This window comes from Mus pahari, chromosome 10, assembly GCF_900095145.1.
Source record: "Mus pahari chromosome 10, PAHARI_EIJ_v1.1, whole genome shotgun sequence".
NCBI lineage: Eukaryota > Metazoa > Chordata > Mammalia > Rodentia > Muridae > Mus > Mus pahari.
In genome coordinates this window covers 111,545,233-111,559,204 of record NC_034599.1, presented here as the reverse complement: position 1 = coordinate 111,559,204, position 13,972 = coordinate 111,545,233, and the positions used below count along the sequence as shown (strand labels likewise).

The 13,972-nt window shown below is 46.9% G+C and overlaps 1 protein-coding gene across 1 annotated transcript in view; it reads right to left on the bottom strand.

Annotated features, from left to right (window-relative positions):
* The window catches only part of Itga9 (integrin subunit alpha 9), a 293,314-nt gene that overhangs the window by 232,431 nt on the left and 46,911 nt on the right, over positions 1-13,972 (bottom strand). The window contains exons 6-8 of the mRNA XM_021207169.2: positions 8,586-8,715; positions 5,521-5,606; positions 3,075-3,143 (exon numbers count right to left, since the gene is read on the bottom strand). Coding sequence (XP_021062828.1) covers positions 3,075-3,143; positions 5,521-5,606; positions 8,586-8,715 — 285 coding nt within the window. The remainder of the gene's footprint in view (positions 1-3,074; positions 3,144-5,520; positions 5,607-8,585; positions 8,716-13,972) is intronic.

Below are 13,972 nucleotides of genomic sequence, written 5' to 3'. Positions count from 1 at the left end.
TATGTGCACATGTGTGTGCCTGTTCACACACATACGTGTGCAGGTACATATACCCATCTCCACCTCCCCAGCACTGAGATTACAGGAGCATGATATCACTCGTGGCTTTACCACATGCATTCTGTGTGATCCAAGGATTGTACTCTCCTCCTTATCCATGTACAGCAAGACTCTACCAATCGAGCCAGGTCCCTGGCCCCAGCATCTGTTATTTTTATTTTATATCCAAAGGCTCAAACACAAAGCCCAAAGATCCAGACTTTTACCTGGATGAAACAAATAAAATGAGAACTAGCAGCTCAAGTGTGCTTACATGAGCTAAGAGGTGTCTGAGTTGTAAATCATGTGTCTAACTCATGACACAGAGTGCCGGAGACCACAGCAACCTGGAGCCCACAGGCTGGCTGAGGTAGCCCCACCCAGCTACAGCTCACTACCATCACCAGGAGAGCTGGCTCCCAGCACATCTGCTTCTCCATTCCCAAGGGAAGATCTAAATGTTGACTGGAATGTGTTTCTTTTTTTTTTAGACTAATTGCTACAGGATTGGTAGTCCCGGGCTGTGATTCCAGCTACTGAGAAGGCTGAAGTAGGGGAACCGGAAGTACAAGGGCTTAGCAAGGTCCTCCCTTAAGTAAAATGGGGGCTGGAGAGATGGCTCAGTGGCTGAGAGCATACCTCTATCTCCTGCAGAGATCCCGAGTTCTGTTCCCTGCACCCACACTGAACAGCTCCCAAGCCCCTCTACCTTCAAGATATGACATCTCTGGCTCACAAGTGTAGCAGCACTCATGTTCACACACCCACACACGTGTACACATAGTGTAAAATTATAAAAATACATTTTTTAAGTAATGGTTACAAAATAGCTAAGGATATAGCACAGTGTACGAGAGCTTTGCTTAGCAAATGAGAGTTCCTAAGCTAATATACAGTTCTGTGATGCACGTATAAAGGAATCCTGTGCCGTGCAAGCGTGAAGACCTGAGTCTGAGCATCTTTAATCCTGGTGCTGAGGAAGCAGAGACAGTTGGATCCATCTCTGGAGCTCACAGGCCAGCCAGCCCAACTGAGGGCCTCTCTCAAAAATCAGGTAGAGAGTGACTGAGGAAGACATATGCATTCATATGCATACATGTACACCAGCATGCATGCATGCACATACATGTGCATATCCACATGACCACACATACACAGAGAGAGAGAGAGAGAGAGAGAGAGAGAGAGAGAGAGAGAAGGAGGGAGAGTGGGAATAGGAGGGGGATGGGAGACTTAGGCGGAAGATGGCTATGGAGCTGGGGTAAAGTACATTAGCCAGTCATTCTCTGCATGGAAGAACCTGACTCTGCCCTACAGCCCAATGCATTGGCTCCTCAGGCAGCTGAGACAAGGGTTCTCAAAGACTACAGCATCCGCTTTCACATCACTGCCCAAAGCTGACTCACTGGGGCACAACTGGCCAAGGAAGCCACACTCCAGACCTAACCGGATTGATAATAGGACACTCGGCATCTGGCATGGAGGCTGTCCCTGGTCTGTAACCACTCTGAAGGGACGCTCACACTGGCAAGTGTAGGCGCATTCTCCACAGTGGACCCCACCAGCCATTTATTATAGGTAGTCACCTCTACTTGGGTTTAGGGGGCTCTTTTTTATTTATTTATTTATGTAGCTATCTCTTTTCCAACTTTAGGGCTGCTTAGAAAATTTATTTTGCAATAAATTTTCATGGTTACTTTCTGATGCTAATATTTTGGGGTTTGGGAAATGTTAAAATAACATGCCAGCACACTTCTGAGAGTTAAAAGCAAAACTGGGTTTGTGGGTACATTTTTTTTCATGCAAAGCTTATGATCACTATATACTGAGTGTACACATTAAAGCTACTAAAATAGAAACCATAAGAAAAAAAATAACACCTGTATGTAAGTGAGGGTTTTGGAACTCCTAATACCGTTCACCTTTGGGACACCATGAGATGTTTCCAGGCTGCTGTGTAGCAAGAACAACTCGAAGCAGGAATGAAGTGGGAACCAGGAAAAGTGGGCCAGGAAGGGACAATCATTGTTTCCCCTCGTGACAGGAAAACTGTGGGTAAAGCTTCCTGGCACCTCCCTCCCTCATCCTAAGCTTTGTCCCAGAGACAACTAAGGCCTCCACCAGCCTCCATACAATCTCACAATCCTCCTGGCCTCAACCTCATCCCCATAAGCCCCTGAGCTCAGCAACACCTTCCTGCTGATCTATGCTACAAAAGCACAGGCAGGATGGGAGGCCCAGGAAAAGGAAGTGAGTGAATCACGGAACCAATCTACTGACTTAATCTCGTGGGTTACAATGGAAACTTTCAGGAAGCAGGGAGGGAGGTGGGAATGGTAGAGTGTCCCCGGTAGAGAACTCTTCTTCAAGACAGGCTTTGCGGTTATTTTATACTCAATGTCCTAAGAAGACAAAGTCATTACCCAAAAAGTTTATATCTGAGGATGGTGGGATAGAGTTACAAAATCAAACAAACAAGCAAGCAAACAAGCAAACAAACAAAACCCACCTCACAGTATTTTAGGAACTTTGTAATGTGTGCTGTACCGCACTCACGGCTAGCCTGTGGTACACACAGCCTAGAGGCTGAAGGCTGAACATCCCTGTACGTAGGAATTTTCTTTATGTGACAGTTGTGGTATGACAGCTGTCACATAAAGACAGGGGTGGTATGACAATGATGCGAGGAGAAGACAGCATCAGGCAGACGAGACAGGAACAATGAGAAACATCCGTCCACCTGCATCCCTTGAAAGTGATCGCTTCTGTGCCTGCCCTTGACAGTACTGATCTTTGTGGGTTGGCGATGCGTGTGCAAGAGACTGCCAGAGGGAGACAAAGGTGAAGGGAGGGGACAGAGAGACAGCATGCCTCATTTGCATGCCAGCGCCTGGACTGTGACACCTTTTAAAGCACATCTGTAGCTTAGTCATGTAGAAACTCATTGGCTACATCTCCTCAGACAAGCAGAAACCCTACATTATACATGTCCTCTAAGGGAACTGACTCTTACATGAACCACGTTAAGAACTCACCTTTTTTCCTGATGCCTGAAAGATCTTTATTAAGGTCCCTGATCTTCGGTCGGCTCTAAATATATAAACCTATGGAATTAGAAAAAAAAGAAAAATGCTAGTCAGGATGAAAGCTCTAACTAAAGGTATTCATCAGTATCTTCCTGTTGCTTCCCACAGATGTGAGCACATGGATTTATGACAAAGGTATGAACAGAACTCGCAGCAATTTGCTAAGAAAGCGTTCCCCCAACCCTGGGGCAGAAAGGGCCTCCACAGCTCCTGAGCCACACAGCTTGGAGAAAGCATGCACAATAAGGTCTGGAAGTCTCCCCAGTTAGAACTAAGTGATTCCACCCTTAGGAGATAGACAAGCCTTCTCGAAATGAACTCCGTCAGTCCCAGGAATTAAGCTTTAATGGATGGCCTGACCTAAGACAAATGAAATGGGTGAATGCTGGCACTGGAGGTAACCTCCCCAAACTGATTCCACATCGGATTTAGAATTATGGAATTTGTATGAGCTTAGTTTGGGAAAATAAACAAGTGAACATTAAATAAATCCCTTTATTGTGGATTTTTTTTCAGAGCCCTTAGCACTATGAATTCTGCCTGCATGTGTATATGTACATTACATGCATGCCTGCTGCCCACACCCTGGAACTGGAGTTAAAGATGGTTGTGAGCCACCATGTGGGTGCTGGGAATCTTACTATGGTTCTCTGCAAGAACAACCAGTGCTCGCTCGCTCTCTCTTGCTTGCTCTCTCTCTCTCTCTCTCTCTCTCTCTCTCTCTCTCTCTCTCTCTCTCTCTGTTTGTGTGTGTGTTTGAATGTGCACCACATGTGTGTGGTATGTGGAGAGGCCAGAAGAGGGCACGGGATCTCCTGGATCTGGAGTGACAGGGGACTGTGAGCTGCTTGCGTGGGTTCTGGGAACTGAACCCTACTACCAGGGCAGCAAGCACTCTTAATCACTGAGCCATGGCTCCAGCCCCTCCACTTACATCTGATGCAGAGATGAGCAGATAAGAAGCAGAGCAGAGGGCCCTTCACTTGGCTAAGGACCAGCACATTGGTATGAAGGCCTTGGTGTTCTCACGCCAAAAGATGAAGATGACCCAAATCCTAAAGGTCACAATGGAGAGGTCCAGTGACCCTGCTTCCTCCCCAGGAGGCGCCATGGCCATTGGGGCATTTTCTTCCATGATGTACAGGAATTCATGTGACTCAGACATGAGCCAGTTCTGAACAGAAGTTATCAGAGTTCAACTATGCAGTCCTCCACAGCCTCTGCCTCAGCACCCTGACATTTGGTTTCATTTTCAAAGGACCTCTCTCCACAGCACCCTTCTCCTGAAGCACGGGCAGCGACTGCTGCCTCCCACCCCAGATAATCTGCAGAGAGGACATCATGAGCACATCTCAGGCAAGTGTGGTCAGCTGATGCTTCTTAGCTGTCTGACCTCTTGGCTGAAGGTTCTCATTAACCACCGCGATGGTCCAGAACTCAGGATCCTACTTCTCCGAACCAGGAGAATGGTCAGACAGATCCCCAGTCTACCCGTTGGACTACAGGCCCAAAGCATACACCACTGTTCAGGTTTCCCCAACACTGTGGTTTGAGCATTAAATGTCCTCCACAGGCTCACGGGCTTGAACACCTGGCTCTCAGCTGACGTCACTGTTCGGGAGGCTTGGGAGGTGGAGCCTCGCTGAAGGTCTGTGGGATCAGGCCTTGAGGTGAGCTTTCTGCTTCTGGAACGCAGATGCAATGTGACCAGACAGCTTCCTGTCTGCCGCCACATCTTCGGCATCATGATGGAGTGTATCTCCTCAGACTCTAAGCCACGACAAAGCCGCCTTTCCCTAAATTGCTTCCTGACAGGCATTGGGTCACAGCAATGAGAAGAGTGATGAGTTCAGCCAGCAAGATAAAAGTGGGCTCCTGAGCAGGACTGACAATGTCAACAGCCACAGCTCCCCATAGTGAGCCCTTAGAGGCCATAGTTCCACAGTGTCCTCTACCTTCTTGGAGAAAGCCATGTCTACACACTCCCAGGCTAACCTCAGTTACCCTGGCATGAGAACATTGGGGAAACAAGCAAAAGCCTGCCATCACAGAGCTCCGAAGACCTTGCAGATGAGATCAGATCCCATCGAGGCAGAGGCTCGGGAAGATGGTGGGATTTGAACTTGTATAGCACTGGATGCGGATCTCCCTCTTGGGTGGGGGTGGAAGGGGACCCATGATGTCAACACACAAAGTCAGTTGCCAAGAAGAGAATTGGCAAAGAATAACATCTACACTCAAGGTGAACTCTCAGTGTGGGCAGAGGAAGACAGGGCTACCGGTCAGCCAGCCCGTCACCTATACATCAGCGTATCTGGAGAGTGTCCAGGGCAAAGCAAACTAGAAATCCCCTCCAGGGAAGCATGTACCACCCCTCCTCTGCCTCTCTCCTTACCTTTCCAATGCCTTCATCCTGTGGGGCACCTCCTACCACATCAGTGATGGATGGATGAGAGAAGTGACCAGCCGTCACTGCATAGCCTGAACAGGATGGGTAGAAAGCAAAGACACGCTTGGGAAAGGAGGTCAGATAAGAAACAATATGCAGCAGAAGAAAGCATTTCCTAGGTAGGTGTGTAGACAGTACATTCTAGTTTTTCTTGGGACATGCGCCTTCTGGAAGACAAATGGAACTGCCAATGTTTTCATATTAAATATCTTGTCTCACAGAAAGGCATGCTCACAGGGACACTGGGAGGATCATGCCTTCAGACTATGCTCCATGGAACAAGCAGGGTGCTAAATACTCCGTGTGTTTTTTACTTTGGGAAAATGTAATTCTAATGACACAGTCCACATGCTAAAGGGTACAGTTCCATGAGTGACCACACATATTCCCCGTCCAAGTCAAGAAAATGAGCAGAGGGCTTGGGGTCAGCTTGGTGGTAGAATAGGGCTTGCTTGGTATCTACAAGGCCCTGGGTTTGATTCCTAGTACTACAAAATATTTTAATATTCTTTTTTGTTGCTATAGATATAGATCCTTGTTGTATTATTATAGATAATACATGGTTAAACAACCATGCCCCGGGCTGGTGAGATGGCTCAGTGGGTAAGAGCACACCCGACTGCTCTTCCCAAGGTCCGGAGTTCAAATCCCAGCAACCACATGGTGGCTCACAACCATCCATAACAAGATCTGGCGCCCTCTTCTAGAGTGTCTGAAGACAGCTACAGTGTACTGTACTTACACATAATAAATAAATAAATCTTTAAAAAAAAAAAAAAAAAACAACCATGCCCAATATTATGAAGCAAGACTCAAACCCAATGTGTCTGACTCCAGAGAAGCTAAAGTTAGAAACTATGCCATGCCCTTTTTAAGGGATGAGTAAGAACTGATGGTGGACAGATGTATAGACAGGTGAGCAAACAGGAAGCCAATGAATCTGGGTCTGAAAGGAACCTGGAAACAACAGAGAATGTCCCTGTGAGCTTGATTTAAATGTCTCTTGCCTTCCGAAAACCATCTGGAAGGCCAAACCCACATCTCCACCAATCCAAACTATGCCTGTTGTCTGTCATTCAAGTTTTCTCATGACCTCCAACCCCACTGCTCCGATTATACACTGACTGTTGTGACATGTGTCAACCTCAATCACTTTAGCATAGTTATCTCCTGTTTTCCACATGGTTGACCTTTCCCAAAGGCTCACTTCGCCCAAGACTACCATGAGTGATACCCCACTTCAACTGCTCCATGCTAATCCCTGTAGCAGATAAGGGCCTCGGAGAGAAACCACAGGTCCCAGAGTTCTCAGGACCTGTCCCCAAACCTAAAGCCACCAACCAGCTGCAGCTTCCTTGTGCCTTCCCTTACGTTTCTGACTCACTGCTGAGTCCCATCTATACATCAAATATACATCGTCCCGAAATGTGAGGCAAAGCCCCCACCCTGGTGGTGTTCCTAGCTTCGTTGGAGATTCAGTACTAGAGGCAAGAGCATACCCTGGGGTTGGGGCTTCAGCCCTTAAACCACGGGTTTGTAACTGGATTCACCACCAAGTCGCATAACGCCTTCACACTTCTCCCTCTATGAACCGTACACGGCAGTGGTGATAGCTGTCTTGTAAGGCTGTTTCCGAGATTAGAAGGAATTACACACCAAGCACAGACGCTGAGCCGATGCTTGGCAAGTGGTGGATGAAGGAGCTGGATGAGGGAACATCTCAAAGCTTATAAATTGCTGTTGGGTCTATGCTATTCCGTCTAACAGTCGTGCTGGGAATGGCAAGTCCCCAGCTCCTTACACACGCCTAACATGGTCTTTCCAGAAAATTCTGTATGCGAAAAGGGGGTCAGGATGTTCCCTTGGATTCATTTATATACAACAGCCATGAAAGACACATTGTTTTGTCAGTATTAACCTTTCTAACTTAAGTTTCCTTTTCGGTCCACTTGAGGCCTGGATTGAAGAAGAGAGACGATACTGTCACACAAACAAAGGCAGCCCAACTCTGTGTTTTGTCTTATTTTTTATTTTTTGTTTGTTTTTTTTGTTTGTTTGTTTTGTTTTTTTGTTTTGTTTTGTTTTTTTTTGAGACAGGGTCTTCCTAAGTAGCCCAAGTTGACCTCAAATTCATGATCCTCCTGCTTCTGCCTCCAGAATGCTAGGATCACAGCTTATCTCTGTTCTTAAAGGAGCATGGCTCCTCTCCGCACCCTCCCTCTCCTCCTGTTTCCCTCCCTCCCTTTCTCCCTTGCTCCTTCTTTTCCTCCCTCCCCTTCCTTCTTTCTTTCTTTCCTTTCTTACTTCTGCCTTTCTTCCTTCCCCCACCCCCGATTTTTTGACATGGCATCTCGCTATGCAGTGCAGAATGACTCAAATGTCCTTGATTCCGCACTTCCTGCAGAGGCAGTGGGCTCTGGAGGAGCAAGAACATGGAGACACGCCACCGCACCCAGCCCAGGACCACGCGTGCCTGATGGCTGCTAAGTTAAACCATGTCAACCTTCTTTCTAGATAGTTAAAAAAAAAAAAAACTGAAAAAGAGAGAGAGAAATCTCAGAGCCTTTGAGTAAGGCTCTGCATCAGGTTGCTCGCTGCCATGGAAGTTCCCAGTTCTTACTGTCTCTACTCATGACCAGGAAGCAGACACATCACTTTAAATGATGTCCAGGGAAAGCCAGGGTTCAGTCCAGCTTATTTCATATCTGACTATCTGAACGTGACTGACTGCCAAACCAAGGAGAGGAAATGCTTGTTCCCCTGGAAGCTCACCCATCAGATTTTGAGAAAACCACCCAGTTTGGACTGCCTTCCTCTTTTGTTCCCCTCTCTCCCACCCATGTGTGCAACTAGATGCTAAGGAACTCTAATAGAAGTGTGACTAATTAGACTGATGGATGTTAAGGCCAACTACTGCTTCTTTCTATTATTAGAGCAATAATCCATGAGCTCTTGTTGTTGGAGATCCCTCATGGTTCACCTCATTACCACCAGACTCCCCAGATACTCACCCAGATAAGTATACCGTCTGTTCATAATCGCTTCATCGTTCAATTTAAAATATGTGTTGTCTGTGAGATTCAGCACCTTGAGTGTCCCAGCCCAATAAAATGAACCTGGAGCACCCATGACCACCAGCTCCTAGAGGGAGAAATCCAAAGGAAACAGAGAGGATTAGGTGATACATTGAGAGCCATAGTCACAGCAAAGAAATTCAAAATGCCTCGTTATGGCAACACATATGGTACCAGGTCCTCAGCAATCATGTTGCTAGGATTTCCAGGCCAAAATATGAAATTACTAAGCAAGGAGAGAGAATGAGAGACAGACCAAGTCCCCGTTTTGGCCACTGAAGCAACTGCATGCCCCCTCTCCCAGCTTCACCCTAAGATAAAATTCAGAATGGTGAGCAATAGATGCTGTTCCTAAATCACATGACTCCAGGGAACAGTGCTTGAGAATACAACAATATCAAGCCTAGCATGGTGGTGCACTCCTGTGATCCCAGTAGGAGTTCAGGGCCAGCCTTCTCTACTTAGCGAGTTCAGAGCTAACCTAAGTTGCATGGGATGTTGTCCCAATACAAGTATTGGCTAGAAAAATGACTCAGTTGGTAAAAAAGGTTTTACAAAAACCTGACCACCCAAGTTCCATCCCCCCAATCCCAGGTGGAAGGAGAGCTGACTCCTGAAAGTTGTCCTCAATCACGCAATATGTCCTGTGGCAGTCTCACCTGCATACATGCATGCAAACATCAAGTGTGTCTGTACGCATACACAATAATAAATAAGTAAAATTTTAAATATGGAAAAGAAGTCAGAATGTTAAAGGAACAACAAAAACAATTTTCTTTAAAAAATAGCAATGAAACCTAATGCTTTTGTAAATTAATAGTTAAACAACAACAAAAAATACAGCATGAACACACATGGTTCAGATACACATATGCAGACACTCAAGCAAGTCTTTAATAAAGAAAATAGCTATATAAAACAAAATAAAAACTGTAACAGAAGACATAAAGCACCGAGAGACTTCTCAGGGTACATGAGTTTTTATCGAGATTATTAAATTTTGAGTGACATACCTAGATGAATACACAGACACATACCAGGAGGCTGAGTCTCCACGTGTTTATGGCCCCCTCCTCATTGGCCCATAGAACTATGGGAAGCCATTTTCTCTTCTCTCTACCTCATCCTCTTTCCTTTCTACCTTCATGAGAAAGATCATTTCCATGCTCACAAGGAAAAGGTGGCACAATGCACAATCACTCAACCAGTGTCCTGGTTTGAATATGCTTGGCCCAGGGAGTGGTGCTATTTGGAGGTGTGACCTTGTTGGAGTAGGTGTGTCACTGTGGGTGTGGTCTTTAAGATCATTCTCCTAGCCCTCTGGAAGTCAGTCTTCTCCTAGTAGCCTTCACATGAAGATGGAGAACTCTCAGCATCTCCTACACCATGGCTGCCTGGATGCTGCCATGCTTCTGCCTTGATGATAATAACCGGCCCCAATTAAATGTTGTCCTTATGAGAGTTGCCTTGGTCATGGTATCTGTTTACAGCATTAAAACCCTAACTAAGATACCCATCCACTTACTTCCCTCACACTGGTATAAGAACACTGCCAGTTCTCAAAGGGTATTTGAAAGATAAACCATGAGTTCCTTAGAGGAGAGAGACTATTTTTCTGGTCTGGAGCTTTAAAAGGAATTGTAATCAATGCCCAAGCACAGAGGGCACAGAGGAGCATGAGTGATGGCCTTAGGACCAGTTGTAAACACAATTCTCTTCATCTGTGGCTTGTTCTAAACCAAGCCTTTGAGAGCAGCAGGAGCTTGCAAAGGCTCTGCAGGGCCCTGGGTGAGGGGAGGGATGTTTCCCTGGGATTTGCCTTTATCCAGAAGAAAAACTAAGTAGATGCCTACTATCTCCTGTCACCTCTTAAGTGTTACAAAGTACATAAACAAAGGAATCTTATAAACAAAGTAGTCTCATTCCTTAAAGCGGGGCTGGAGAGGCTGCCCCTAAGCACTTGCCTCGAAGCATGAAGCATGGGGACTTGACAGTCCACAACACCAGGTGTGGAGGCATATTCCTATAACACCAGCCCTGGGGACGATGAGAAAGGCCGGGGTTCACTAGTCAGTCAGCCTAATTGACAAATTTCAGGTCTTTCATTGAGAGACCCTGACTCAAAAAATAAGGTAAACGGCTCCCAAGGAACAGTGATGCCACATGAAGCTGACTTTGGCCTCTATACATGCATATACACATGTATATTATGCATACATATGCATATATATATACACATGAATAAAAACAATAAAGTTTAAAAATTCGAACATGAAGACAAAGCTCCTGCTCTTCCCCCTCTTCTTTTAGTTGTCACATTGTCTCATCTCTGTCCAAGTCTGCAAGCTCAGCCAAAGCTGTGACAGTCCCGCTGTATGCTGTACACAAGAGAGATGCTACCTTCCTGAAAGCCCTTGGGTTTGGATTTTTCTATTCACTGTGGCTGGTGGCTGGTGGCTGGTGGCTGGTGGCTGGTGGCTGGTGGCTGGTGGCTGGATCCTTTTTGGTTCCATTCTCAAATGTCAGGAAAGTGTGATCAATTCTAAACTCTTCACCATATTAAGAAACAGCCAATGCTAATGTTGCACACAAATGCACATAAGCAAAAGTCGTAGGTGCCTAAATCCAGTCCCTCGATAAACACTGTGGGCCTTTCTCCAGTTTCCTTTATGGTACAGTGTCACCTAGATGTGACTGAAAGGAGCCACCAGCCTTTGTCTGCTTGCCACCATATACTATTAAATCTGAACCAAGAAATGTCCCCCTGACATCTCCATGGTGGGTCAGCCCATGTCTTCTCTAGAAGCCTGGAGTATATCGCCTCTGCCATTCTGGTCTACAAAGTGTTACAGAAGTCCTTTATCCTTAAGGACATGAGGCATTTAACTTGGAGAGGGTTGATGTCCTTAGGGACACTGACCACAGGTCAAACAGACATCTTGGGTGGGAATGCTCTGACCCATAGTGGCCACATCCAGCAAGCTACACCTCATGGCAGCCCAGTGTGGAGGTCAGCCGGAGGGCAGAGGAGGAGAACGAGCCTGCCTGACCCTTTCAACTACATTTCCTGTTCAGTTGCCGACAGCTGAAGTTCCAGAAATGAGGGAAGCAGAGAGTTCAAAGAACTGCCGTTTGCAGGGCCAAGGCCTGGGAACCAAAGCTAAGGCTGAGACCCAGGCAAGCCGGTAGACAATGGTTAGGGCTGGGGAACTATGTGGTAGAGGGAGGGGTCCTCCCACTCAGAGCTATCCATCCTCTCCTGTGCTCCCAAGGCTCTGTTCCTGCTTCTCTGCAGAGCCCGGAAGGCCCATGACAAGGTGCTGAGGTTTTCTCGGGCTCCAAGTCCCTGTTCCCTCCTTCTGGTCGCCCTTACCTTACACTGCTGCCCAGGCCGCTCCTACACATCCCTGCCTCCCTGCCCTTTGCAATCCCCCTTCTAACAATCTCTAATGACCCAGTCTCTCCAACTTACCAGCCAGGGCCAAAAAGATACCTCCCCAACATGAATCCTTGTCTTTCAGTTCTGGTCAAGAGCTTAGTGAGTTCTGATTTCTGCCATGAATAAACCCTCTCCTCTATCCTCGAGGGAAATATCTCCACATCACCCTGAGCTGAGTCACTCAAGGCCTAACTCTGCCCAAGGCCAGCCTCTGTGCCCAAAAATGTTCTCAAAGCAACACTATGAGTAGCCCAGTGCCTCATACAGGAAAACAGGATATACCAAAACTCAATGGTTGAACACCCTCGGATGCTACTACATAGAGGCAGGAGGCTGAGGGAAGGACAGAGTTTAGGTTTCATCAAAAACAGATGGGAAGACACTGGACATCCGAGCAAGGAGAACTGTGATGCCTTCACTGCCTGGAGAAGGTAGCTCTGAGGTACTCCTGTCAGGAGGCCAGCCCAGGAAAAGATGACGAGGGCTCTGGGGTGGGGAGGGAGGAGGCAGAGAGAAAACGTGTCTCACTGGGTGGACTGTAGACTTGTGGGAAAGGAGAGAGGGAGATAGGGGTAGATTCTCCTCTTAACTTCAAGAGCTATATCAAATGGTGGTGCCAATCCCAGAACCCAGTATGGAACTCTGTGTAGACCAGGCAGGTCCATCCTTTTGACATTGCAACAGAACAGAACTTGGCATGCCTGCTTGAGAACTGTGCAAATGTGATAAATTTGCAAAAGTAAATTTATAATGTTTTAAATGCATTTTTACTTTGGAGAAATAAACCCAAACCCATGGAGATGCTGGGGCACACGTTGAACATCGCTGGTAGGGAGAGTGGGAAAAGGCACTGGTGTGAATGGGCGTGGCAAGCTACTGAAGGCAGGGTTGGAGGCAAAGCACCTGGTGTTCACCAGTTGGAGAGTGCAGCTGGTGAAACTATCTGTCGTTTCTTTGTTGCCTCTGGACTCGACACTGTATCACTGCGTCTGCCTTCTCTTTGACTCTAGAGAGCTTCTCTGAAAAGGTAAACAATCCTACTCCTGATGCTGCCAAGAGGTTCCTCAGAAAGAAAGCCCTGGGGCCAGAGAGTGCTCCCTTTCCTGCCCCCTCAATGTGGTGTATGTCCCTTCAGGAGGAAAGGGCACAGGGTCCCTGAGAGTCAGGCCCTGGGCAGTGACAAAGAATGTGAGCTTCTGCCTTCCAGGTAATAGGAGGCCATGGGGTCAGAAGGTCAGGTTTTGCTTTGCTAAATCCCTCAGGCTGCTGGGCAGAAACATATGGTACCACTCAAGGAAGGACCCAGGCTGGAGTGAAAAAACCTCCACAGTAGTGAATTCATTAAAAGCCACTGGCTTTAAAACGGTTAAATGGGAGAAGGTATATTATGCACATTTGATAGTGATAAGAACAAACAAACTAACAACAGGGCCTGGAAAGATGACCCAGCAGTTAAGAATGCTTGCTCCCCTTCCAGCACCTACATCAGGCAGCTCACAACCAACCAGGGGATCTGATGCCCTCTTCTGGCCTCTGTGGACACTGCACTCACTTGCATATACACACATATATACACATGGTGGAAGGAGAGAACCAACGTGTGCAAGTTGCCCTTTGACCTCCATACACGAGCCATGATAGGCTTACCCTTACACATGGGCGCATGCACAAAATAGGGAGGTGTATTTCTGATAGAGAAAACGGTGCCTTAAAAATGTCCTCGCTGTAAGTAATCACTCTGTTCCTGTCACCTGGGGACATGCCAGAGTAGAGGCTTTCTGAATTCAAGCACTGGAAAGCTCGATGTGTGTAAAATTGAGTCTCTCTGCTAAGGAAGTGGATATGGTGTGAGGAGACACCCAGGTGACTGACATATCTTCAAACC